General features: G+C 34.5%; 1 protein-coding gene across 1 annotated transcript in view; it reads right to left on the bottom strand.

The window, feature by feature from the left end:
* Positions 1-27,656, bottom strand: part of CCDC152 (coiled-coil domain containing 152) — a 63,381-nt gene that overhangs the window by 23,558 nt on the left and 12,167 nt on the right. The window contains exons 3-4 of the mRNA XM_064375945.1: positions 14,907-14,975; positions 3,064-3,128 (exon numbers count right to left, since the gene is read on the bottom strand). Coding sequence (XP_064232015.1) covers positions 3,064-3,128; positions 14,907-14,975 — 134 coding nt within the window. The remainder of the gene's footprint in view (positions 1-3,063; positions 3,129-14,906; positions 14,976-27,656) is intronic.

Below are 27,656 nucleotides of genomic sequence, written 5' to 3'. Positions count from 1 at the left end.
CTTCATGCTAAAAACTCTCAATAAACTAGGTATTGATGGAATGTATCTCAAAATAATAAGAGCTATTTATGACAAACCCACAGGCAATATTATACTGAATGGGTAAAAACTGGAAGCATTCCCTTTGAAAACTGGCACAAGACAAGAATGCCCTCTCTCACCACTCCTATTCAACATAGCATTGGAAGTTTTGGCCAGGGCACTCAGGCAAGAGACAGAAATAAAGGGTATTCAAATAGGTAAAGAGGAAGTCAAATTGTCTCTGTTTGTAGATGACATGATTGTGTATTTAGAAGACCTCATCATCTCAGCCCAAAATCTCCTTAAGCTGATAAAAAACTTCAGCAAAGTCTCAGGATGCAAAATTAATGTGCAAAAATCACAAGCATTCCTATACACAAATAACGGACAAACAGAGAGCCAAATCATGAGTGAACTCCCATTCACAATTGCTACAAAGAAAACTAAATACCTAGGAATACACCTAACAAGGAATGTGAAGGACCTCTTCAAGGAGAACTACAAACCATTGCTCAAGGAAGTAAGACAGGACACAAACAGATGGAAAAACATTCCATGCTTATGGTTAGGAAAAATCAATATTGTGAAAATGGCCATACTGCCCAAAGTAATCTATAGATTCAATGCTATCCCCATCAAGCTACCATTGACTCTCTTCACAGAAATGGAAAAAAACACCTTAAATTTCATATGGAACCAAAAAAGAACCTGCATAGCCAAGATAATTCTAAGCAATAAAACCAAGGCTGGAGGCATCACACACCTGACTTCAAATAATACTATAAGGCTACAGTAACCAAAACAGCATGGTACTGGTACCAAAACAGAGATATAGACCAATGAAACAGAAGAGAGGCCTCAGAACCATCGGATTTTTGACAAAACCTACACACCTACAACCATCGGATTTTTGACAAACCTGACAAAAACAAGCAATGGGGAAAGGATTCCCTATTTAATAAATGGTGTTGGGAAATCTGGCTAGCCATATGCAGAAAGCTGAAGCTGGATCCTTCCTTACACCTTATACAAAAATTAACTCAAGATGGATTAAAGATTTAAATATAAGACCTAAAACCATAAAAACTCTAGAAGAAAACCTAGGCAATACCCTCAGGACATAGGCAAGGGCAAAAACTTCATGACTAAAACACCAAAAGCAATGGCAACAAAAGCCAAAATAGACAAATGGGATCTAATTAAACTAAAGAGCTTCTGCATAGCAAAAGAAACGTACCATTAGAGTCAACAGGCAACCTACAGAATGGGAGAAAAATTTTGCAGTCTACCCATCTGACAAAGAGCTAATATCCAGAATCTACAAAGAACTTAAACAAATTTACATGAAAAAAACAAACAACTCCATCAAAAAGTGGGTGAAGAATGTGAAGAGATACTTCTCAAAAGGAGACATTTATGCAGCCAAGAAAACGAAAAAAAGCTCATCATCACTGGTCATTAGAGAAATGCAAATTAAAACAACATTGAGATACCATCTCATGCCAGTTAGAATGGCGATCATTAAAAACTCAGGAGACAACAAATGTTAGAGAGGATGTGGAGAAATAGGAACACTTTTACACTGTTGGTGGGAGTGTAAATTAGTTCAACCATTGTAGAAGACAGTGTAGTGATTCCTCAAGGATCTAGAAATAGAAATACCATTTGACCCAGCAACCCCATTACTGGGTATACGCCCAAAGACTATAAATCATTCTATTATAAAGATACATGCACATGTATATTTATTGCAGCACTGTTCACAATAGCAAAGATTTGGAACCAACCAAAATGCCCACCAACAATAGACTGGATAAAGAAAATCTTGGCATATATACACCATGGAATACTATACAGCCATAAAAAAGGTTGAATTCATGTCCTTTGTAGGGACATGGATGAAGCTGGAAACCATCATTCTCAGCAAACTAACACAAGAACAGAAAACCAAACACTGCACATTCTCACTCATAATTGGATTTGAACAATAAGAACACATGGACACAGAGAGGGGAACATCACATACTGGGGACTGTTGGGAGATGGGGTGCTAGGGGAGGAATAGCATTAGGAGAAATACCTAATGTAGATGATGGGGTGATGGATGCAGCCAAACACCATGACACATGTATACCTATGTAACAAACCTGCATGTTCTGCCCATGTACCCCAGTACTTAAAGTACAATAAAAGAAATTATTTAAAAAAAAAGGTGATGAAAAGCTAAATTTTCCAAGAGCATAGCAAGAATGCTACTTATTACTGTAGATTATTAACCAGAAGTTCTGAGGAGGTTTCTTCAGAGGCTCCCCAAATGAGAAATCTACTGAATTTAAAGAAGATTCTTCAAGTTGAAGTCTGCTATAGATTCAACTTGAGTTTTGAGGTTCTTCAGTCTGCTAGAATTTGACATGTTAGCTCTTGAGAGATGAGAAATTTAGCATAATGAACCTCTCAAAGAGCAGAGGGAACTGATGTTTATTTAGCATCTTTTATGTTTTTTAGGCATTGTTTATGTGTTCTACAACTGCTATCACTATACTGTTTCTATAGGAGATAAGGAAAAGTAGTAGAGGGTATAGTTGCTCTTGGGAGAGAAATAATCTGTGATCCACATGAAATGCCTTCTGTATTTGAATGATGTAATGATTATTCAAATCATAAAGAGTATAGATTCATTTACATTATAATAAAAAAGTTCACAAGTAGTAACAAATAGAGTTTACTAGAGTAAAAACTCTATTAACATAATTGAAAAATATGTAGCAAAATAATTGCATCTTTTTGGTATAAAGAAAAAATAATGCAAGTTTTTTGTTAGTACATTATGTTTTGTAAAAAACTCCTAAAATTTGTATTACTTTAAAAAAAATTGTCATTTATTAAAGATTTCAGCATATGTATCTACACACACCCCCCCCCCCACACACACACACACCCCGTCGGCTGTGTTTATTAATTTAAAAACCTCTTTTTTTTTCTAATTTGAAAAGACAAGTGCTCTACAGAGACTTGACTGAATAGAATGATACATAAACTCACCTGTTCATGAGACTTTAACTTCTCTTTTATAAGATCAGCACTTATTTTCAGTTGTTCATTTTCACCTGTGTAAGAATAATCAAAGAACATCCTAATATATAGCACTTTTCAAGTAATATGAAAATGTTTAACATTTTAGCTTCCATTCATGTATACTTTCAACAAACATGCATTCAGCAGCTACTACACATCAGGTACCACACTAGACACTGAGAGCATGAAAGCAAAAAGCTGTTGCTCTTCAAAGAACTTACAGCCTAGTGGTGAGTCAAATGTGTTAGTAGTTATTATATGCTATGATGATTGCTTTTAATGGCAGTGTATCTGAAATATTACAGGAATCTGTAAAAAGAAAATCCAGGGCAGCTTGAAGTCAGGAAAGGATTTAGAGAACAGAAGCTACTTGAGATGAGAGTTAAGTGATAAGGCTTACCCCATGTTAAGAGAGAGCATTCTAAGTGCAGAAAATTGCACAGAAGACCATGGGCTTAAGTGAATACAGCTTGGAAAAACTACAATTCAAGTACGTTATTGTTGAAGTGTAAAGCGTGAGCAGGAGATGCTATATAGGTTGAGATCCTATCACTAGGTAGACATATTCTAGATGAACAACTTTGGATTTTTTGTTTTAAAGGTATAGGGAGTCATCAAAGAACTTTGAATAGTGCGGAAGTGAAATAATGAGAGTTACATGCTAAAACGATTGTCTGGCAATGTGGATGATGAATGAGAGCGTTTTGATCCTAGAGGAATGGAGATGAGTAAGTATAGATCAGTAAGAGAAACAGGAACCTAAATTACGTCAGTGGCAGCATGGAAAAAAGGAGGCAATGAGGAGAAGAATTATTTAGATGATAGAATTACCTAGGAATTTAGTGACCCTTTAGAAACAGGAGGCAAAAGAGTAAGGAAGAGCCTTTTCTTTTTAGGTTTCTGGTTTGGGTAACTGAAAACAATACCTCAATAATCTTTTAAACAAATTTTAAAAACCCTGTGGTTAATTTTGATTGCTAAACATCCAGGTCAATTCAAAACTAATTTCCTATTTGACTGAAAGTTTTCATGATCCTTATCACTGGCTAGATTGGTGCCTGGAAAGACTCAATAGAAGTGGGAAACAAGTCTTAGTTTGCTCCTTAGTTGCTCTTCCCTGTCTTTCCTGTGGGTCATCTCTTGGGGACTGGAGACAGGGAATGAGGAGAGGTAGAAAATTCCCTACTTAACATCGAGGTCCTAGTCCTTTAGGTAGTTGTAGCAAATATATGGAGAGTGTTGACTCAGTCCAACATTTGGTGACTTTTTAGCAGATGTCATTAGAATATGAAAATACGTAGTTATTTTGTTGTTAATTGTGGGATGGGCCCTAGTCACTAATTTCAGATAAACAGGAAAAGCTTCACTGGACATCCTATTACACATTTCCCCTCTACAATCTTAACTATAAACACAACCAATAAGTAGTTAAACAAAACAACAAATCAGTAAAGATTTTGAAGTATCTGAATAATGTTTTTAGGAAGGTTTGTTTCGTGGTATAGTAAAGTTGAGAAGAGCCTTGGAAATAGAGTCCACTTACAAAACTATTGCAGAGGTATTAAATCATAGTATTAAAATTAAAACCTTGACTATAAATAAAACCAAGAAGTAGTTAAACAAAACAACAACACATCAGTAAAGATTTTTGACATTATCTGAATAATGCTTTAGGAAGGTTTGTTTTGTAGTATAGTAACGTTGAGAGAAGCCTTGGAAATAAGAGTCCACATGTGAAATTTGCCGAGGTATTAAATCATACATAGTATTAAAATTAAGTAAAAATCTAAAATCAATTAGTTTTCAAAAGTTGTGATCAGAAACAGACAGGAAAAGTGTTACATTTTAAAGAGTCATATTTAATACAAATCTTAATCTTGATGATGGCTTCAGTCTGACAAAAATTTTGCCAGAAAATTTGATGTTTCTTGAATAAAAGTCACATAATTATATGAAAATATTTTCAACATAACACAGATATAAAATGTACTATTTCCCTTTGATAACAGAAGACTTCAGATATGTTTTCTGCTCCCTTTGCTATTCCAATGGGATTTTCAAACCTTGGCACCATTAACACCATTCAGAATAATGTTTTTACATTAGGGATCAATCTTGGTAGTGTACCTTCCATGGGTTTTCATAAATAAAAATGGCATATCCATCATTATTGTATGCAAAATAGTCTCATTGACCTCAAATTCCTCTATGCTCTATTTATAACCCTCTCCCTGAACTCCTGGCAACCCTGATCTTTTTACTGTCTCCATAACTTTGCCTTTTCCAGAATGTCATATAGTTAGAATCATATAGTATGTAGCATTCTTTTGAGATTGATTATTGATTCTTTCACTTAATAATGTGCATTTAAGATTCCTTCATTCTTTTCATCACTTGATAGCTCATTTCTTTTCAGTGCTGAATAATAGTGCATTATTTGCATGTGGCACAGTTTATTCATCCATTTACCTACTAAAAGACATTTTGGTTGATTCCAAGTTTTGGCAATTATGAATAATTTATTGAAAAGAATGTCTTTTGTCCATTATATTGCCTTTGCTCCTTTGTCAAAGATCAGTTGACTCTATTTATGTAGGTGTATTTCTGGGCTTTCTATTCTGTTCCATTTATTTATTTGTTTGTTTAATCAATACTATACTGTCTTGATTACTGTGTTTTTATTTTAAAATTTGAGGTCAGATAGTGTTAATCCTTTGATTTGTTCTCCTCCTTCAAAATTTTGGCTATTCTGGGTTTGTTCACATAAACTTCAGAATCAGTTTGTCAATATCCACTAAATAACTTGCTGGGATTTTTATTAGGATTGTTTAGAGTCTATAGATCAAGTTGAGAAGAACAGACATCTTGACAATATTGAGTCTTTCTATCCATGAACGTGGAATATCTCTCTAGTTATTTAGCCTTTCTTTAATTTTTTCTTCAAGTTTTATAGTTTTCCTCATGTAGATCTTAGACTCGTATTCTGTTAAATTTATATCTATATATTTCCTTTTTAGGGTGCTAATGTAAAGAGTATTATGTTTTCAATTTCAAATTCCCCTTGTTCATTGCTGGTGTGTAGCAAAGTGATTGACTTTGTTTTGCTTTGTTTCCTGCAACTTTGCTATAATTTCTTATTATTTCCTAGAGTTGTGTTGTTGTTGATTGATTGAGATTTTCTGCATAGATAACAATTTCATCTGTGAACAAAGATAATTTTATTTTATCCTTCCCAGTGTGCATACCTTTTAATTCCTTTTATTGCCCTATTGCATTATCTATACTCTCTAGTACATGCTAAAAGGGAATGGTGAAAAGGGCCATTCTTGCCTTCTTCCTAGTCTTAGTGAGAAAGCTTCTAGTTTCTCATATTATGTAGGATATTAGCTTTAGTTTTTTTGTAGATATTATTTATAAAGTTGAGGAAGTTCTCTATTCTTAGTTTGCTGAAAGTTTTTATTATGACTGGGTGTTGAGTTTTGTCAAATGTTTCTTCTGCATTGATTAATATAGTCATGTGACTTTTCTTCTTTAACCTATTGTGACAAAGTACATTAATTGATCTTTAAATGTTGAATCAGCATTGCATAGCTGGTATAAGTCCCACTTGGTCATGGTGTATAAATCTTTTTATACATTATTGAATTTAATTTGTTAATATTTTGTAGAGGATTTTTGCATCTATGTTTACGAGATATATTGGTCTGTAATTTTCTTTTTTTTTTGTAATGTCCTTCTTTGTCTGGTTTTGTATTAGGGTAATGCTGGCATCATACAATGAATTAGAAATTATTCCTTCTTCTATCTTCTGGAAGACATGGCAGATAATGAGTATAATTTCATTCTTAAACGTGTAATAGAATTCACTGGCAGACCCATATGGGCCTGGTGCTTTCTGTTTTGTAAAGTTATTAATTAACTATTAAATTTCTTTAATAGTTAATATTATTTATTTCTTCTTGTGTGAGTTTTGTCAGATTGTGTCTTTCAAGAAATTGGTCTATTTCACATAGGTTATCAAATATTTGTGCACAGAGTATTCCTTTATTATCCTTTTAATGAACATGACATTTGTAATGATGTCTTTTCTTTCATTTCTGATATTATTAATTTGTGTTGCCACTCCTATTTCTTTAGTTCATCTGGCTAGAGACTTGTCAATTTTATTGATCATCTCAGAAAAACACCTTTTAGTTTCATTGATCTCTATTGATTTATTGTTTTAAATTTTACTAATTTCTGCTTTATTTTTATTATTTCTTTTTTTTCTACTTACTTTGGATTTAATTCGTTCTTTAATTTCTTATTTCCTAAAGTGGAAGCTTAGATTAGTTTTAGTTTCTTCTTCCCTTCTCATATATGCATTTAATGCTATAAATTTCTCTTTAAGCACTGTTTTTGCTGTATTTCACAAATTTTAATAAATTGTATTTTCATTTTTATTTAGTTCAAAATATTTTAAAATTTCTGTTGATATTGTTTTTTGACCCCTGTATTATTTAAAAGTTGTTCTTTAATATGCATATATTTTGAGATTTTTAATCTATCTTTCTGTTTTTGAATGTCTACTTCAATTTCATTGTGGCCTGACAACAGACATTGTATGATTTCTGTTCTTTCAAATTTGTTAAGGTGTGTTTTATAAACCAGAATGTGATCTATCTTGGTGAGTGTTCACATAAGTTTTAGGAGAATGTGTATTCTGTGGTTGTTGAATGAAACAGTCTATAGATGTCCATTATAGTCAATTGATTGATGGTGTTGAGTTCATCTATGTCCTTACTGATTTTCTGATACAAGAATGTTGAAATTTTCAACTATATAGTAGACTCATCTATTTCTCCTATTAATCTTGACTCACGTATTTTTGATGCTGTTGCTAGATACATATATAAAAGAATTTTATGTCATCTTGGAGAATTAACCTTTTTATCATTATATAATATCCTTTTTTAATCCTTGATAATTTTTTTATGCTCTAAAATCAGCTGTTTGAAATGAATATAGCTATTCCAGTGTTCTTAGTGTTAACATGACATATCTTTCTTTAGCCCTTAACTTTTAATCTATATGTGCCTTTATATTTAAAGTAGGCTTTTTTTTGTAGAAAGCATACAGTTGGGTAATGTTTTTTGATCCACTCTGATAATCTCTGTCTTGTAACCTGTGTATTAGACTTTGATTTTCAAAGTGATTTTTGATAAAGTTAGATTAATATCAACCATATTTGTTACTGTTTTCTATTCATTGCCCTTGTTCTTTGACCCTATATTTGTCTTCTATTCTTTTTCTGCCTTTTGTGGTAAAGAGTATATTATATGATTCCATTTTCTCTTCTTTCTTAGCAAATCCATTATACTTCTATTTTTACTTTTTTTAAGTGATTGTCCTAGAGTTTGCAATATACATTAACAATGAATCCAAATCCATTTTCAAATAACATTATACTGCTTCTCAGGTAGTACAAGTACTTTATACTAAAGTATTCGTAATACCTTTCTCTCATTCCTTGTGTCATTGATGTCATACATTTCACTTATATACAAGTTATAATTACTTAAAATACATTGTTGCTATAATTTTGAATAAATTATCTGTTAGATTAATTCAGAATAAGAAAAATAAAAGTTTTTATTTTACCTTCACTTATTCCTTCTCTAATGTTCTTCCTTTCTATGCAGATCCAAGTTTATGGCTTATATCATTTTGCTTCTCTCCGAAGAACCTCTTTCATCATTTCCTGCAAGGCTGGTATACTTGCAACAAATACTCTCAATTTTTATTTGTCTAAGAAAGTCTTTATTTCCCCTTTCTGGAGAATAATTTTTCAGGATACTGAATTATTGGTTGGTGTTTTATTCTCTCTCTCAGCACTTCAAATATTTCACTCTACTCCTTTACTGTGTGCATGGTTCCTGAGAAGAAGCTGGATGTAATGCTTGGAATTTTCAGATGCTTTGAACTTGATACATACTCTAGCAATTCATTGGAACACCAAGGCAAAAAACACCAACCTGCTAAAGAGATCCTTTCATTTTTCTTATTTTCAATTTTAAAACTTAGTTGTTGTTCAATTCTTATCTTTGGTCCTCTATAGGTAAAGAATTTTCCCCACTCTTCTTTGAAAGTTTTTCTTTGTTTTTTATTTTCTACCGTTTGAATATGACATGCATAGGGGTCGCTTTTTGAGCATTTATCTTGCTTAGTGTTCACTGAGCTTCCTGGATCTGTGGTTAGGTATTTGATATTAATTAGGGGAAATTCTCTGTCATTATTGCTTCAGATGTTTCTTCTGTTCCTTTCTTTTTTGATTTTCCTTCTGGTATTCCCAGTAAGTGTTTGTTACAGCTTTTGTAGTTATTATACTGTTTTTGGATATTTTGTTAACTTTTTCTAGTCTTTTTTTTTTCTTTTCAGTTTTGGAAGTTTCTATTGACATATTCTCAAGTTTGGAGAGTCTTTCTTGAAACTGAGAAATATTTTTCCTTAGACTATGTCTAATGTACTAATGAGTCCATCAAAGACATTAATTTCTGTTACACTGTTTAGAGCCCTTAGCATATTCATCATAGTTTAATATTTCTGGTCTAGTAATTCCAATACCTCTACCATTTCTATGTCTGGTTTTGATGCTTTCTCTGTCTCTTCAAACTGTCTACTTTTTTTCCTTTTAATGTGCCTTGTAATTTTTTTGTACAAAGCTCAAGACAAAGTACTGGGTAAAAGGAATTCTAGTAAATAGGCCTTTAGTGACTTGATGGTAAGGTGTAGGGGAAGGAGAAGCATTCTATAGTCCTATGATTAGGTCTCAGTCTTTCAGTAAGCCTGTGCCTCTGGACTGTGAGTTACTCACATGCGTCTCGGTCCCTCTCCTCTTAGCTGGGATGGGATGGCTAGAGTGGGCTGGAGTTGTGAAGGCTAAGGGGCACTTAAATAGGGTATTTCCCCCTCCATCAAGGCAGCTTATCCTTGGCTAAAACATCAATAGTTTAGGCTCAGATATAATAGCTTCTTTTGAGTCAGGCTTTGTTAAGAACAGAAGCTGTGGATTATTTCAAAAAGGTTACTTTTCCTCTCCTCCTGCCAATAACATGAGGAGATTTTTCTCAGATCTTAACTGTGAGATCTTAGTAGAGCTCTTATAGGTAAAACTTACAAAACTGTAGGGGTTCCCCTATGATTAGGTCTCCTGAAATTTTTAATCTCTTAGACTTGTCCACAGTGAGCCTCCTGCAATTTATCAAAATTACATTTTAAGGTTTCCCAGCCTGATTAACAGGAAAGTTTCTGCTTTGGGGTTCTGCTCTTGTAAGTTGTATTTTCTGAATCTGCCTCCCTGTCTCCAATTTTAGGGGCATCAGTTTGTCCTGCAACCTCACTTCTCTGATTAAAGGATTAAGAATTGTTGATTTTTCAGTTTGCTTAACTTTTTACTTGTTGTTAGCATGGAGTGACAACTTCTGAGATCCTTGCACACTTTACCAGAAACCTGAGGTACATTTGAAGGATTTTCATTACAATTAGAATTCTATTTTAATGTTTCATGTGCAAGTGAGAAAACTTAAAAGTGACACGTTTTCAGCCCTGAAATTGCTTAGTGGTGGAACCATTTCTTAAGTACAACGGTTTTGCCATAAATTAATTTTCCAAAATCATTTCATCAGGTCCAATAGACTTTCATTACATTTTAACTTAATATGTTTGATAAAAAGCTTGCATAGGGGTAGGGGAAGTGACAGCTCTCATACTTTCTTATTGTTTGCTTTTGCTTGCATTATTATACTTATTATTGTCCTCAAAATATGTTTTAGTTTTTAAAACTACTTGTCCATTTTGAAAGGATTAGTTTGATTAGAACTAGCTAATTTTATCTATCAATCCTCTTCTCCAGATACATATAAACTGTACTACATTGCCATATACTGAGACTAGGGGAAAAAATAAACATGCAATTGTTCAGTTTTAGAACTCCCATTCTCCTCAGAGAAAGAAGAACCTTGTGTATCATGTGTGACATATAATTAATTTACAGATAGAAAAAGGATTATTCCAGTTTCTAAATTTTTGTAAGATGACTGACCGAATTTTCAGATAAAAATAAAGGTGAATAAGAATTGCAATATTTTGCTACATCTCATTGATTTATCTTTTACATAATCCATAAGTCCTTACTGAAAAGATTCACTGATAAGACTAAAGAAAGGTAGCATTTCTCTCATTGTAACTGAAAAGTCTCTTAAACCCAAAGGGTAACTGCTTCACCAGATCAATAATGTTACCAAAAAACCAGATCCTTTTAGTTTACTTTTTTTTTGATATCGTCAAAAATCACCCTGCTAGCATGATTTTTAGACTAGAAACAAGAGGTCTGCAACAATTTTAGGCATTATATACAAGTCTTACAACAACCAGAAGAACACAGTCTATCTCTTGGAAGAGAGAAAAATTATTCCAAAAGAACTCTGGATGCAATCTGCTTACCCTGAGGCATATGGTTAAGGGAATGAAGGGTAAATGTCTAAAAAAGAAAAAAAGTTTCCTATTAAGGAGAGAAAAGAGTTGCTGGGTAGGAAACCACTGGGTAGCTTAAATAAGCAGATTAATCATACTATCTTGGCAATCAGTTGGATGAAATGGTCAAATATAGATAGTTGATATATATCACCTTGCTCAATCAAGCCCTGTAAAAGCATTGGGAAAATGAACTCAATGAATTATCATTTATTTGCAAGAGGCATTGTACAATATTCATTTTTTAAGAATGGCTATTTTAAAACTTGTACTTGCCTTGTACTGGATCTTTAAGAGAAACTTCTCTGTTTTATCCCATTGATTATGATGTTAGTTGTGAGTTTTTTCATTTATGGCCTTTGTTGTGTTAAGGCAAGATCCTTCCATGCCTATTACTTTCTCCATCTATACCTATTTTGTGAGAGTTTTAATCATGAGTGGATGTTGAATTTTGTCAAATGTTATTTGTGTATCTATTGAAATTTTCATTTTTTTCTATTCATTTTGATAATAAATAGAAAATGTATGGTATATCACATTGATTGATCTGTGTATATGAAACCATACTTGCATCCCAGCAATAAATCCCACTTGGTTAGGATATATGATCTTTTTAATGGGTTGCTGAATTTTATTTGATAGTATTTTATTGAGGATTTTTGATTCTGTGTTCATCAGGGATATTGGGCTGTAGTTTTCTTTCCTTGCAGTGTATGTCGATTTTGGTGTCAGGGTGATGCTGGCCTCATAGGAGGAGTTTGGAAGTGTTCCCTTTGCATTTATTTTTTTGGAAGAGTTTAAGAAAAATTGGTATTACTTCTTCTTTGAGTGTTTAATAGAATTACCCATGAAGCCACCTGGCTCTGGGCTTTTCCTTGGTGGGAGATTTTTGATTACTCACACAGTCACCTTATTTGTTATTGGTGTGTTCCAACTATTTCTGACTCAGTTTTGGCAGGTGTTATGTTCCTAGAAATTTTACTATTTCTTCTAGGTTATCCAGTTTGTTGGCATATAATTGTTCATAATAGTCCCTTATGATCCCCCTCATGCCCCCTAAAACATCAGTTGATTATCTTCTTTTTCATTTCTGCTTTTATTTATTGACAACTTTTTTTTTACTATAGCCAAGGGTTTGTCAATTTTGTTTATTTTTTTCAAAAAACAAAGTTTTGTTAAATGTTCTATTGTCTTTTATTTTCTATTTGATTGGTTTCTCCTATAATCTTCATTATTTCCTTCCTTTGATTACCTTTGGGCTTAATCTGTTGTTCTTTTTCTAGTTCCTTGAGGTGTAAAGGTAGATTGCTTATTTGATATGTATTTTTTCCTTTTAAATTTAGGCTTTATAGCTATAAGCTTCCCTAGCAGAATGTCTTTTGCTGCATCCTATAGGTTTTGGTATGTTGTGTTTTCATTTGTCTCAGATACTTTTAAAATTCCTTTATTTATTCTTTGACTCAATGATTGTTCAGGAGTGTGTTTAGCATTTTTGCCACTTCATTTCAACATAGTGCTGGAAATCCTAGAGAGAGCAATTAGGAAAGAGAAGGACATAAAGGGCTTCCAAATCAGAAAAGAAGAAAATTATCTATATTTGCAAATGACATGACTATATTTTTAGTAAACCTGTTAGAACTAATAAATAGATTCAGTAAAGTTGTGGTGTACAAAAATCAACATATAAAAATTAATCACATTTCTATATACAAATTAAAAAATATATGGAAAGGAAATTAAGAAGCAGTCCTGTTCACAATGGCAATAAAAACTTAAGAATTAACCAAAGAAGGTGAGAATCTTGTACACTAAAAGTTATAAAACATTGATGAAGAAAATGAAAGAAGACACAGATAAATGGATAGATCTGAATTAATATTGTTAAAATGTCCATACTACCTACAATTATCTGCATATTTAATGCAATCTCTCTCAAAATGCTAATGTCATTCTTTACAGAAGTAGACAAAACAATCCTAAAATTCATATGGAATCACAAAGAAACCTCAAATAGCCCAAGCAATCATGAGCTAAAAGAACAAACCTGGAGCCATTGCACTACTTAATTTCAAAATATATTACAGAGCTACAATAATCAAAACAGTATAGCACTGTTTAAAAAAAAAAACAGACATGTAGATTATGGAACAGAATAGAGAACCCAGCTGAGTGTGGTATTTTAGCCACAAGGAAGGGAAAAGTTGTTCTGAGCCTTAGCATTGAGATAGAAACATGAAAGCCCCTATTTCACACTCCAAATTACAGGAATCACATATAAGATCAATATTTTATCTCACATATGTAAGGTGCTTGTTTTAAAATAAAGATAGAGATCTAAGATGAGAAGTAGCTATTTGATGTGAGTTTTATTTGGAAGGGGACTTTAAGGCAATTGAGTTTAATCTCTGATACAGTAGAAGAAAATCTCATGGCCATAATAGCTGAGTTGGAACAGCACAAAATACTTGGTTGCTCTGTTTTGTGAATGGTAGGCCTGTTTGAATAACTTGATTCTTTTAAAAAAGAAATAAGAAAAGCCAAATGTGTTGACTTCACTTTCACAAATATAGTCTTAGTCTATGACAAAAAATTAAATGGTAAATGATCACTGTGGTTTAAATAAAAAATTATGGTTTAACTAGTAATATTCACTCTTCAAAACTGAACACAGTGTTATTAAAGACCAACAATGCCACTGAGAATAAATAGATTTCTAAACTTCTGAAGGTACTAAAAATAACTATATGACTTTTGAGAAAAGATCCTTTGATGCCACTGTCAGATAGAATATGACTGAATTGTTCTCTTCAGCATAGAATTTCTTATTTCATAATCATCTAGGAAAGTATTTTTAAGTAGTAAGGAGTCTTCTCTTAGCTAATAACTTGAAACTCATTATCAACAATGAAAAAATTCCCTATTTTTAAAAAGGTACTCAAATAAACAATGCTTTTTAAGATTTTACTTTTTTCCCCTAACTTTCTTTTTTTTCTTTTTTGAGATGGAGTTTTGCTCTTGTTGCCCAGTTGCCTAGGCTGGAGTACAATAGTGCAATTGTGGCTCACTGCAACCTCTGCCCGCCAGGTTCAGGTGATTCTCCTGCCTCAGCCTCCCGAGTAGCTGGGATTACAGGCATGCACCACCATGCCTGGCTAATTTTCTATTTTTAGTAGAGATGGGGTTTCCTCTATGTTGGTCAGGCTGGTCTCAAACTCCCCACCTCAGGTGATCCACCCACCTTGGCCTCCCCAAATGCTGGGATTACAGGTGTAAACCACCACACCCAGCCCCTAACTTACCTTTCAAATTCTGTTGATATTCAATGGTATGTTGTAGACCTTTTATTATATTATGAAGAGTAGCACATTCTAAAACAAAAAAGTAAATTTATTTTAAAATACCTTCTTTCAATTTTGGAATTATTCTCTCAGTTGAAATAATTAAAATAAAATAATATTTAAGCCAGGCATGGTGGTGTGCACCTTGTAGTCCCACCTACTCAAGAGGCTGAGGCAGCAAGATCACATAAACCCAAGAGTTCAAGGGTGCAGGGGCTATGCTTATGCCATTGCACTCCATTCTGGGTGTCAGAGCAAGACCCTGTCTCTAAAAATAGTAATAATAATTATATTTAATTGGAAATTACAAGATAGTAATAAAGCAAACAAGGACCTTAAAGAAAATTATATAAAGGAAAAATATAACTTTTTTTTTGCGAGACAGACTCTTGCTCTGTCACTCAGGCGGGAGTGCAGTGGTGTGTACTTGGCTCACTGCAACCTCCGCCTACTGGGTTCAGGTGATTCTCCTGCCTCGGCTTCTTGAGCAGCTGGGATTACAGGCACATGCCACCATGCTTGGCTAATTTTTGCATTTTTGTAGAGATGGGATCTCACCATGTTGGCCAGGCTGGTCTCAAACTCCTGACCTCAGTCCATCTGCCTTGGCCTCCCAAAGTACTGGGACTAAAGGTGTGAGCCTTTACTTTTAACTCACTCATTAAGTCAAATGAATTTCAAAACTTAGTAATGACTTTCCTAAGGCACAGAATAGTACTGATCCTACCATGTGCCTAAGCAATCTCTGCCCCAGTAGTAAGGCACACCTGCACATGTCTGGGGAACTATAAGAAGTATGTTCATGTAAATCTTCTATGAAAGAACATCCTAACGAAAGGAAGTTAAATTATATTGTTTTGGTATAAGACAATATGTGGTACAATTGCATGGGATAGGACAACACTTTTCTTACTGTCTTCCAATGTGTCCTCTTAGTACTTATGCCTGAGTCTTAGAGCAAGAGATTAGCAATAAAAGAAGTAAAAACTCAATAAGTAGTGTTCCAAGGCTTCGGCAACTTTGCTGCCAATGGCTTCTGACATAATAGGAGTTAGAAGTTTCCTTGAAAATATTAGAACCTTGACATGCACATCCAAGCCTTGACTGTACTATTGGTTACCACCAGCAACAGCCAAGAAGGATAGCAATAGTAGTGGTAACTTCTATTACTTTAGAAGTCCATTTAGCTATTAGGGCTACAACAGCAGAGACTATTTTTTATTTTGCTTACCATTTCTTCCTAGTATTTAGAACACTTGTGGTCCATAGTAGGCAATCCAAAAATATTTATTCAGTGATTATTGGGTGGATAGGTAATATCACAGTAAGCTGAAGCAGAAAAGGGGTAAGTGGAGAGTCTCTGGTATGAAAATAACATATATTTTGTCAACGGAATGAAAGAACCAATATTGTGAAGGAAGAATTCAAAACTTTTCACTTTTTAATTAGAGATTCTGCACTTAGTCTCATGTACTTTTTCAACTATGCTGATAGAAATGAAAGTATTTTGCAGAAGTTTAAACGTTTATGATGATATAAGGTTCTGCTATTGTGGCTCTTCACTCCTCCCTGTTCTCCCTATCATCCCCATCATCCATTCAAAGTTCCCGTCATCCTCCATTTTATCAATCTTGCTATTTCCCAGTAAGAGAATGGTGGTTAAATTACTTTTGATAGAAATTAGCTGATAATTTGCTTCATGAGTCTCACTGTGCTAGCTGCTACAATTAAAAAATTAAAGAGGCACAGACAGACTCTGCTATCACTTGTCTTTGTGCCTTTTAGAGTAATGAATCCAGTGAATCATAGAATATAGTAGCTGAATTACCTCAGTAGTCTGTACATTGAAAACAGAACCCTGCAACTGAATGTTTCAAAAATGTGTATTTTCAAAACTTGAACACAAGGTGGCTCTCTCACCACATTTTTCTACAATGGAACCTAGATAAGAAATTCTTCACAAGAATACCATTCACTAATTTTGAAGAATGACTTGTAATTATCTTTGCAAACTTCAATCTACATTTCTTTTTTGTTGAATTTTACTATGTAATTTGAAAATAGTGGCCTGTTAAATTCCTCCTAAAAACCAGAAGTCCAAATGTTAAGCTATTTCTTATACTATATATAATTTAGTAAACCAATAATCATTCTGAGCTCAAATATAGGCTCTAAGATTAACCAATAATATGAATACTAATATGTATTTCATATAATAGATATATTAAATGCAATTATACATGTAAAGAGTTTTATGTAGTGCTTTGCTCTCAATACTAATATTATTACTATCTTTAATCGGCAAAGAAATTCTTTATCTGGCTGGCATCAGATGTAGAAAATAAAATGTCCATATATCATTCTTTGTTGCTGAATAAATCCAATCATGTGTAGTTTGCCCTTCCTTCCTAAGTGAATTATTACACACTTGGCTCCATAAGTTGTCATTCTCATTTGTTCTTTTATTTTTGATAAATACTATCCAGTAGAAAGGACATTAGATTTAGAACAAGTAAAACTGTATTTCTTAAAAATAATTTTTGTGGTTACATAACATGTATTAAAGATGTTTATATAAGATGTTTTGTGGTTACAAAACATCTCATGTACCCCATAAATATATACACCCATACATATATATATATGGGGTATATATTTATATATACCCCATATATATATATGTATGGGTGTATATATTTATGGGGTACATGAGATGTTTTGATAAAGGCATACAATGTGAAATAAGCACATCATGGAGAATGGAGTATCTATCCCCTTAAGCATTTATCAATTGAGTTATAAACAATGTATATTTTTACTTTAAAATGTACAATTAAGTTATTATTGACAATAGTCACCTTATTGTTCTAACAAACAGTAGGTCTTATTCATTCTTTCTATTTTTTTTTTTTTTTTTGTACTCATTAGCCATCCCCACCTCCCTTCCAGCCCCCTACTACTCTTCCCAGCCTCTGGTAACCATCCTTCTACTCTTTATGTCCATGAGTTTAAATATTTTGACTTTTAGATCTCATAAAATGAGAACATGTGATGGTTGTCTTTCTGTGCCTGGCTTATTTCACTTAACATAATGATCTCCAGTTCCATATGTTGTTGCAAATGGCAGGATCTCATTCTTTTTTATGGCTGAATAATACTCCATTGTGTATGAGTATCTTATTTTCTTTATTCATTCATCTGTTGATGGACACTTAGGTTCCTTCAAATCTTGGCTATTGTAATCAGTGCTGCAACAAAGAATGCAGATATCTCTTTGATATACTGAATTCCTTTCTTTTGTGTATATACCCAGCAGTGGGATTGCTGGGTCCTATGGTAGCTCTATTTTTAGTTCTTCAAAGAGCCTCCAGACTGTTCTTCATAGTGACTATACTAATTTACCTTCCTACCAACAGTGTACGAGGGTTCCCTTTTCTCCACATCCTCACCAGCATTTGTTATTGCCTATCTTTTGGATATAAGCCATTGTAACTCAGGTGAGATGAGATTTCATTGTAGTTTTGATTTCATTTCTCTGATGATCAGTGATGTTGAGCACCTTTTCATATGCCTGTTTACCATTTGTATGTCTTCTTCTGAGAAATGTCTATTCAAATCTTTTGCCCATTTTTGGATTGGATTATTTGATTTTTTTTTTCCTGTAGGGGTATTTAAGCTCCTTATATATTCTGGTTATTAATCCCTTGTCAGAGGGTTAGTTTGCAAATATTTTTTCTCATTCTATGGGTTGTCTCTTCACTTTGTTGATTGTATCCTGTGCTGTACAGAAGCTTTTAAACTTTATATGATCCCATTTGTCTATGTTTGCTTTGTTTGCCTGTGCTTGTGAGGTATTGCTCAAGAACTCTTTGCCCAGAGCAATGTCCTAGAGATTTTCCCTGATGTCTTCTTCTAATAGTTTCATAGTTTGAGGTCTTAGATTTAAGGTTTTAATTCATTTTGATTTTATTTTTGTGTATGGTGAGAGACAGGAGTCTAGTTTCATTCTTCTGCATAAGAATATCCAGTTTTCCCAACACCATTTATTGAAGAGACTGTCTTTTCATCAGTGTATGTTCTTGGCACCTTTGTCAAAAATCAGTTTATTATAGATGTGGGGATTTGTTCATGGGTTCTCTATTCTATTATATTGGTCTATGTGTCTGTTGTTATGCCAGTATCATACTGTTTTGCTTACTGTAGCTCTGTAGTATAATTTGAAGCCAGGTAATATGATTTCATTTTTTTTCAGTTTTTTTCATTTTGTTTAGGACAGATTTGGCCATCTGGGTCTTTTGTAGTTCAATATAAATTTCAGATATTTTTTTCTGTTTCTGTGAAGAATGTTGTTAGTATTTTGATAGGAATTGCATTGAATCTGTAGATTCCTTTGAGTAGTATGGACATCCTTTGGTTAATTCCTAGGTATTTAATTTTATTTGTAGCTATTGTAAATGGGATTACTTTTCAAATTTCTATTTTAGGTTGTTCACTGTTGGCATATAGAAATGCTACAGAGTTTTGTATGTTTATTTTACATCCTGCAACTCTACTGAAGTTGTTTATCTATTCTAATAGTTTTCTTGTAGTTTCTAGGTTTTTCCAAATATAAGTTTATATCATCTGCAAATAAGAATAATTTGATTTCTTCTTTTCCAGTTTGGATGCCCTTTATGTCTTTCTCTTGTCTGATTGCTCTAGCTAGGGCTTCCAGTACTATGCTGAATAACAGTGGTGACAGTGGGCATTCTTGTCATGTTCCAGATCTTAGAGGAAAGGCTTTCAGTTTTTCCCCATTCAGTATGGTACTAGCTTTGGGTCTGTCATATATTGCTTTTATTATGTTGAGTTATGTTTCTTCTATCTTAGTTTTTTGAGAGTTTTTATTATGAAGGAATGTTGAATTTTATCAATCCTTTTTCAGCATCAATTGAAATGGTTGTATAATTTTTAGCCTTCATTCTGTTGATATGATGTAACAACACATTGATTGATTGGCATATGTCGAATCATCCTTGCATCCCAGGGATAAATCCCACTTAGTCATGATAAAAGATCTTTCTAATGTATTGTTGAATTTGGTTTGCTGTACTTTGAGGATTTTTGCATCAGTATTCATCGGAGATATTGGCCTGTATTTTTTTTTTTTTTAATGTGTCTGTCTGATTTTGGTATCAGGGTAATACTGGTCTTCTAGAATGAGTGTGGAAGTGTTCTCTCCTCCTCTGTCTTTTGGAACAGTTTGAGTAGGATTGGTATTATTTCTTCTCTATGTTTGAATTCAGTAGTGAAGCCATCGGGTCCCAGGCTTTTCTTTACTGGAAGACTTTATTATGGCTCATTACTTGTTATTGGCCTGTTTAGGTTTTGGATTTCTTCTTGATTCAATCTTGATAGGATGTATGTATTTAGGAATTTACCCATTTCTTCTTGATTTTTCCAACTTATTTGCCTATAGATATTCATAGTAGGCACTAATGATGTTTTGAATTTCTGCAGTATCAGCTGTAATGTCTCCGTTTTCATTTCAGATTTTATTTATTTATATCTTCTCTCCTTTTTTGTTATTCTGGCTAAAGGTTTGTCAATTTTGTTTAACCTTTCAAAAAACCAACTTTTGATTCATTGACCTTTTGTATTTTTCTTTTTGTTCATTTCAGTTTCCTTTATTTCTGCTCTGATCTTCATTGTTTCTTTTCTTCTAGGTTTGGTTTGCTCTTAATTTTCTTTTCTTTTCTTTTTTTTTTTTTTTGAGATGGAGCCTCATTGTCGCCAGGCTGGAGTGCAGTGACACTATCTCGCCTCCTGGGTTCAAGCGATTCTCCTGCCTCAGCCTCCCAAGTAGCTGGAACTACAGGCATGCACCACCCAGATAATTTTTGTATTTTTAGTAGAGATGGGGTTTCACCATGTTGGCCAGGATGGTCTTGATCTCATGACCTCGTGATCTGCTGCGTCAGCCTCCCAAAATGGGATTACAGGCATGAGCTACCGTGCCCGGCTAATTTTCTAGTTCTTTAAGAGGCATAATTAGATTATTTATTTGAAGGGTTTCCTCTTTTGTGATTTAGGGACTTACAGCTATAAAATTCCCTCTTAGTATTGCTTTTGCTGTATTCCATAGATTTTGGTATGTTTGGTAATGGTTTTCCATTATCATTTGTTTGAATAAATTTTTTGATTTCCTTTTTAATTTCTTCATTGACACATTGGTCATTCAGAAATACATTGTTTAATTTCCATGTGTTTGTATAGTTTCTAAAATTCCTCTTATTAATTTCTAGTTTTATTCCACTGTAGTAAGAAAAGATGCCTGATATTATTTCTATTTTTAAAAAATGGTTTGACTTGTTTTGGGGCCTAACATACGGTCATCTATCCTTGAAAATAACCCACGTGTTGAGGAAGAGTATATGTATTCTGTAGCTCTTGAATGAAATGCTCTATAAATATCTATTAGATTCATTTGGTCTATAGTGCAGATTTAGTCTGATATTTCTTTGCTGATTTTCTGTCTGGAAGATCTGTCCAATCCTGAAAATAGGATGTTGAAGCCTCTAGCTATTATTGCATTAGGGCCTATGTCTCTCTTTAGCTCTAATAGTATTTCTTTTATACATCTATCTGGGTGCTTCAGTGTTGGACACACATATATTTCAAACTGTTATATCCTCTTGCTGAATTGACTGTTTTATCATTATGTAATGACCTTCTTTGTATCTTCTTAAAGTTTTTAAAAGTCTTGAATTCTATTTTGTCTAGTACAAGTATAGAAATTTCTGCTTTTTTTTGTTTTCCATTGGAATGAGATACTTTTTTATATACCTTTATTTTCAGTCTACGTGTGCCATTACAGGTAGAGTGTGTATCTTGTTTCGCAGCAGATCAATGGGTCTTGTTTTTTCATTCATTCAGCCAGTCTATATCTTTTGATTGGAGAGTTAAGTCCATTTACATTCAATGCTCTTATTGATAAGTAAAGATTTACTCCTGCCATTTTATAATTTTCAGGTTATTTTATTGTCTTCCTTTTTTTTTCTTCCTTTCTTTGTCTAGTTAAGGTGATTTTCTCTGTTAATATGATTTAGTTTCTTGCTTTTTATTTTGTGTGCATCCGATGTTTGCTTTTTTTGGTTTCAGGTTACTGTGAGGCTTGCAAATACTACCTTATAATCCATTATTTTAACCTGATAACAACTTAACATTATTTGCATAGACAAACAAGCAAAAAGAAAACTAATAAAACTTTAAGGCTTAACTTTGTCCTGTTTTCTAAACTTTTTCTTGTTTATATTTATATTAATTGAACTGACTGTGTCTTGAAAAGATGTAATTATTATTTTTAATTGGTTCATCATTTAGTCTTTTTATTTCGGATAAAAGTAGTTTACACACCACAGTTAGTGTTATAATGGTGTGTGTTTTTCTGTGTGCATAGCATTACCAATGAGTTTTATACCTTCAGGTAATCGTTTATTGCTCATTAATGTCCTTACCTTTCTATTCCCTTTAGCATTTCTTGTAGGACAGCTCTGGTTGATGAAATCCCCAGCCTTTGTTGTCTGTTAAACTCTTTATTTCTCCTTCACGTGTGAAGGATATTTTCACCAGATATGCTATTTTAGGGTAAAAGTTTTTTTCCTTCAGCACTTTAAATATGTCATGCCTCTCTCTGCTGGCCTATAAGGCTTCATTGAAAAGTCTGCTGCCAGACTTTTCATTGAAGTCTTCAATGAATGCTTCATTGTATGCTATTTCTTTTCTCTTGCTGCTTCTAGGATCCTGTCTTTAACCTTGACCTCTGGCAGTTTGATTATTAAATGCCTTGAGGTATTCTTCTCTGGGTTAAATCTGCTTGGTGTCTATAATCTTCTTGTACTTAAATATTGCTATCTTTCTCTAGGTTTGGAAAGTTCTTTGTTATTATCCCTTTGAATAAACCCTCTACCCCTATCTCTTTATCTCTGTTTTAGGGCTCTGTGGTAACACTAGGTACACACTGTGTAACACTGGTTCTCACAGACTCCTCATAGAAGTACTGCCTTTTGACACTATTTTCTAGATCTTGTAGGTGTGCTTCATTATTTTTATTCTTTTTTTAATTTTGTCTCCTCTGTCATCTTCAAAAAGCCTGTCTTCAAGCTCACTAATTCTTTCTTCTGCGTGATCAATTCTGCTATTAAAGGATTCTGATGCATTTTTTAGTATGTCAATTGCATTTTTTCAGCTCCAGAATTTCTGCTTTATTCTTTTAATTATTTCAATCTCTTTGTTATATTTATCTGATACAGTTCTGAATTTCTTCTTGTGTTATCTTGAATTTCTTCGAGTTTCCTCAGCACAGCTATTTTGAGTTCTCTGTCTCAAAGGTCACATATCTCTGTTTCTCCAGGATTGGTCCCTGATGCCTTAATTAGTTTATTTGGTGAGATCATGTTTCTCCAGATGGTGTTGATGTTAGTAGATTTTCCTCAATGCCTGGGCATAGAAGAGTAGGTATTTATTGTAGTCTTCACTGTCTGGGCTTATTTGTAGCTGCTTCTCTTAGAAAGGCTTTCTGGATAGTTGAAAGGACGTGGATGTTGTGATCTAAGTTGTGTCCACTTTAGGAGGCACCCCAAGCCCAGTAACACTGTGGTTCTTACACATTCTTAGAAGTACTGCCTTAATAGTCTTTGGTAAGATTTGCGAGAATTTTCTAGATTACCAGGCAGAGACTCTTGTTCTCTTTCCTTACTTTCTTCCAAACATAGCCTCTCTGTTTCTCTTTCTCTCTCTCTCTTTCTCTGTTCCAAGCCACCTAAAGCTGAGGGTGGAGTGACACAAGCATGCCTGCGGTTACTACCACTATGACTGCACTGCATCAGACCTGAAGCAAGCACAGTGCTGGGTCTTACCCAAGGACTACTGCACCCACTCCCTGGCCACTGTCTATGTTTGCTCAAGGCTCTGGGACTCTACAGTCAACAGGCTTCAAAGCCAGCCAGGGCTGTGTTCTTCCTTTCAGGGCAATGAGGTCCAATAAATCCTGGGTAGGTCCAGAAGTACCTTCCAGGAGTCAGGGGCTAGAGTCAAAAAATCTTGGAAGTCTACCCAGTGTTCTGTTTTATTGCAGCTGAGCTGGTATTCAAACCACATGATGCAGTCCCTCCATTTTCTAAAGGCAGAGGAGACTTGCCCCATAGCCACTGTCAACCCAGTTCACAAGAAATACTGCCAGACTACCACCAATGTTCCCTTAAGGCCCAAGAATTCTTAAGTCAGCTTGTCATGACTGCTGCGCCCCCCACCACTGAGACTCACCCTTCAGGGCAGTGGGCTCCCTGCTGGCTCAGGGCAGGACCAGAAATGCCATCTAAGAGTTAAGTCCTGGAATCAGGAACTCCAGAAACCCACTTGGTGTTCTCCACCCTGTGGCTTGCTCATACCTAAGATGCAAGACAAAGTCCCCTTTACTTCTCTGCTTTTCTTAAGCAGAAGAAGTTTTGTCCTACAGCCACCACAGTTGGTCATGTGCTGAGTCTCACCCGAAGCCAGCAAGTCTCAGAGGCTCACCCAAGGCCCTTGATGCAGTACCTGGGTATCACTGCTGGTTATTCAGGGCCTAAAGGCTCTTCAGTTAGCAGGTGATGAATGCTGCTAGCAGTGAGTCCTTTCCTTCAAGGCCACTGCCTTCTGGCCCAGCATATATCTAGAAATGTCTGTATGCTAGGGCCTGGAACAGAGGCCTCATGACTCTAACCAGTGCTCTATCTTGCTGTGGCTGAGCTGGTATCCAAAATGCAAGACAACATCCTCCCCTCTCTTCCCTTTCTTCTCCTCATGTGGAAAGAAGGGGTCTCTTTTGGAGTCTCAAGCTGTATAGCGTGAGGTTAGGGGAGGGGTGATGCCAGCATTCCCTTGGCTGCCCCAGCTGGTGTCTCAGTATGGTGTCATACCTGCCCCTAGTACCTGAGTCCACTGTCTGTGGGCCTAGTTCAGCACAAGTCTTGCCTAAGAGTTGCCATTCTTATGGTCTAGACTACCTTTTAAGTTTACCTGGAGACAGAGTGCTGTAGCCCTCGGAGGCAAGGTTTGCAGGCACTCAAGTTCAGATTGCTGGGATCCATAATTCCCCTCTGGCTAGGGATGGTTTAAATGCTCCCTCCTTGGGTGGGTGTCAGCTGAGTTTGATCTGGTTTTCATTTCTGCTCTAATAGGACAGCATTGAGTTCAGTACCTCAAAATTGCTGTGTTCTCCCTCCCCCAGCACCCAGAGATGCTTTCTGCACCACACCACAGCTGTGGGTGGTGTGGGAGAGGTGACATCAGTGACTCAAGACCATTTTTTCTATCTCCTCAGTGCCTCTTTCAGTGATATGAAGTTAAAACCAGGTACTATGAGTGGTCACCTGATTTTTAGTTGTTATTAAGGTGATTTTTCTGTGTTGATAGTTGTTAACTTGGTGTCCTTGCTGGTGGTGGGTGGGGACATAATCAATGAAGCTTTCAATTCTGCCACCTTGCCCTGCCCTCTCCAAAATTGTATTTTTTTGAATTATTTTTTTCAAATAACACACATGATACAGAAGCATAGTGAAAAGGAGATATCTCTCTAATCTCTGTCCCCAAAGTAACCAGTTTCTCTCTTCCCAAGGCAGGCACTCTTACACGACACTGTATCTTCCCAGAGACATACAGATATTAGGAGAGTGGGTGTTTTGTGTATGTAGATATAATTTTACAAAAACAATTGCATACTATTTTGCACTTTGCTGTTTTTATTCACCCTATCCTGTAGATTATTCTATGTCATACAAAACTACCTCATTCTTTTCATCAGCTGCACAGTATTTCATTAAATAAATAGATCATAATTTGTTTAACAAGATCTCCACTGGGGGACAGTTTATATTGTTTTTTGCTTTTATAAACAATGTTGCAAAAAAGATATTCACTATTTTACATATGTAAAAGTTTATCTTTAGGAAAGATTCCTAGAAGTGAAATGGTTAGGTCAAAGGGAATATAAATTTTCAGTTTTGATAGATGTTGTTAATCTATTTTTCACAGAGATTTTACCCCCTAAATGACTGTTTCTATATATCCTTGCCAATAAAATATTAAATTTTTGATTATTTTCAACCTGATGTAAAAATGGTATTTCATATTGAATTTTTAAATTATGCGAGAGCTCAGACATCTTTTTTATGTTCATGAATCATTTGATTTTAATTTTCTGAGATCTACTATACTATGTCTTTTACCTATTTTTATATTGTTATTGGTCTTTTTTTCATTAACTTGTCTATGATATGCATTGCAAACATTTTGCTATTTTATTTAGTTTGTTTTTGTCTTTTTTTTTTTTTTTTTTGCTACATAGTTTTTCTATCATTAAAAGTCAAATATCAAGGAAATAAGAGAGGACACAAACAGATGGCAAAACATTCCATGCTCATGGTTAGGAATAATTAATATTGTGAAAATGGCCATACCACCCAAAGTAACTTATAGATTCAATGCTATCCCCATCAAGTTACCATTGACCTTCTTCATAGAACTGGAAAAAAACCACTTTAAACTTCATATGGAACCAAAAAAGAGCCCACATAGCCACGATAATCCTAAGCAAAAAGAACAAAGCTGGAGGCATCATGTTACCTGACTTCAAACTATATTACAAGCCTACAGTAATCAAAACAGCATGGTACTGGTACTGGTACCAAAACAGAGATACAGACCAATGGAACAGAACAGAGGCCTTGGAAGAAACATCACACATCTACAACCATCTGATCTTTGACAAATATGACAAAAACAAGCAATGGGGAAAGGATTCCCTGTTTAATAAATAGTGTTGGGAAAACTGGCTAGCCATATGCAGAAAGATGAAACTGGATCCCTTCCTTACACCCTACACTAAAATTAACTCCAGAGGGATTAAAGATCTAAACATAAAACCTAACATCATAAAAATCCTAGCAGAAAACCTAGGCAAAACCATTCAGGACATAGGCATAGGCAAGGACTTCATGACTAAAACACCAAAAGCATTGGCGACAAAAGCCAAAATAGACAAATGGGATTTAATTAAACTTAACAGTTTCTGCACAGCAAAAGAAACAATCATTAGAGTGAACCAGCAACCAATAGAATGGGAAAAAGTTTTGCAGCTTACCCATCTGACAAAGGCCTAATATCCAGAATCTACAAAGAACTAAAGCAGATCTACAAGAAAACAAACAAACAAACCCATTCAAAAGTGGGCAAAGGATATGAACAGACACTTTTCAAAATAAGACATTTATGAGGCCAACAAACATATGAAAAAATGTTCATCATCATTGGTCATCAGAGAAATGCAAATCAAAACCACATTGAGATACCATCTCACAACAGTTAGAATAGCAATCATTAAAAAATATGGAGACAACAGATGCTGGAGAGGATGTGGAGAAAAAGGAATGCTTTTACACTGTTGGTGGGAGTGTAAATTAGTTCAAACATTGTGGAAGACAGTGTGGCAATTCCTCAAGGATCTAGAAATAGAAATTCCATTTGACCCAGCAATCCCATTACTGGGTATATATCCAAAGGATTATAAATCATTCTATTATAAGGACACATGCACATATATGGTCATTGAGGCACTGTTTACTATAGCAAAGACCTGGGACCAACCCAAATGCCCATTGATGATAGACTGGGCAAGGAAAATGTGGCACATAT

Source organism: Aotus nancymaae, unplaced genomic scaffold, assembly GCF_030222135.1.
Source record: "Aotus nancymaae isolate 86718 unplaced genomic scaffold, 86718_ANA_hifiasm-v0.15.2.pri h1tg000014l, whole genome shotgun sequence".
Lineage (NCBI taxonomy): Eukaryota > Metazoa > Chordata > Mammalia > Primates > Aotidae > Aotus > Aotus nancymaae.
Note: the sequence above shows the minus strand (reverse complement) of the source record. Positions and strands in the feature narration are given on the sequence as shown.